The following is a 1,378-nucleotide window of genomic DNA, read 5'->3' as shown; positions in this document are numbered from 1 at the left end:
ATTTTTGGTTGATTCTCAGGCTAGACATGGGCCAAAATTGTCATTGGAGATCGATCCCCTTGGATGCGCCTCAAAGTCGAACAATATGAGTCTCCATTGTCCCAAGCATAAGTGTTTAGCCAAGGAAAATGAGGGATACACAAAGGGTAAAGACATGAAATCAAAGAGAATATAAGAGATGGATTTCATTAGCATATTAACCAAAAGAAAGAAAAGATTTATGCATATTTTTTTTCACATTGCAGCCCGGAATATGAAGAAGATGAAGTAATAAACATGGTTTAACCGATAAATGCCAAAACATTATTCATTAGAATCAAATAACCAATATTAAAGTAAGAGAACAAAAAGCAGCTTACGAATTGAGAAACACGTAGGCCCTTGATAGAACCCTAAAGTTCTATCAATAAAAATCAAGAGTAATAGATAAAGAGAGAAAGAATACCACTTCGAGGGTGATCACCTCCAAGGATGTAATTGATATTGATCTTTTTGATGAGCCAAACGACATCTACAACAGATTATTTGTAATTGTCCTAGTGACTTATTTATGGTAACATGCAATTAAAGGAGAGATTACATCAATTAGCCAAATCCAAGGGATTTGGTTATTTAGGGTAAAACTAATTAAGGGAAGGTTGACCGAGGATTGTGACCAAGATTGTGAGTTTCTAACATCCTACCATCCTTAAATTCAGCCTTGTCCTCAAGGATGGGCAGTAATAAACTCTGGATACTTGTCTTGCAGTGATTGGTAAAGCTCCCAAGTTGCATCTTCAATTGGTAGAGTATCCCAATGAACAAGAACTTCAACAACAACCTTATTATTGCGCTTGACAATCCTTCGATCCAAAATAGAATGGGGTTGCACCCAACCGTCACCAGTGGGTGAATTATCAGGCAAGTGAAGTTGCACCAATGTGTGTTCGCCCAATTTTTTCTTTAGGCACGAAACATGGAAGACCGGGTGTATCTTTGCGCCAGTTGGTAAGTCGAGGCGATAAGCAGCAGGGCCTGTACGCTCTAACACCTTGTAAGGCCCATAGAATCGGGGGGAGAGTTTCATTGAGGATCACACTTGAACTGACACTTGGCGGTAAGGTTGAAGCCTCAGGAACACCCAATCACCCTCTGAAAATTCTCGTTCACTGCGGTGCTTGTCAGCTTGTTGTTTCATGCGAGCTTGGGCAGCAACAAGATTTTCTCTTAGAAGGCGTAGCACTTTATCCCGATCATGCAGCTCCTTGTCCACCTGGTCAACCTTGGTCGAGCCCGTTGTATATGTTGCAAGGAGTGGTGGGGCTCGATGATATACTGCTTCAAAAGGAGTTAGCTTCGTAGCTGAGTGATAGGTGGTGTTGTACCACCATTCAGCCCA

The 1,378-nt window shown here is 41.2% G+C and overlaps 1 protein-coding gene across 1 annotated transcript; it reads right to left on the bottom strand.

Annotated features, from left to right (window-relative positions):
• Positions 1 to 706: 706 nt before the first annotated feature.
• Positions 707 to 1,066, bottom strand: LOC143856954 (uncharacterized). The gene has a single exon (XM_077367235.1). It carries the CDS (start codon positions 1,064 to 1,066, stop codon positions 707 to 709), a length of 360 nt encoding a protein of 119 aa, XP_077223350.1.
• Between the last annotated feature and the right edge of the window lie 312 nt (positions 1,067 to 1,378).

The sequence above is a fragment of the Tasmannia lanceolata genome, unplaced genomic scaffold (genome assembly GCF_043159265.1).
Source record: "Tasmannia lanceolata isolate RefF3 unplaced genomic scaffold, GAP_Taslan_0.1 ptg000024l, whole genome shotgun sequence".
NCBI classification, from domain to species: Eukaryota; Viridiplantae; Streptophyta; class Magnoliopsida; order Canellales; family Winteraceae; genus Tasmannia; species Tasmannia lanceolata.
The sequence above is the reverse complement of the archived record's forward strand: the minus strand, read 5'-3'. Positions and strand labels throughout refer to the sequence as shown.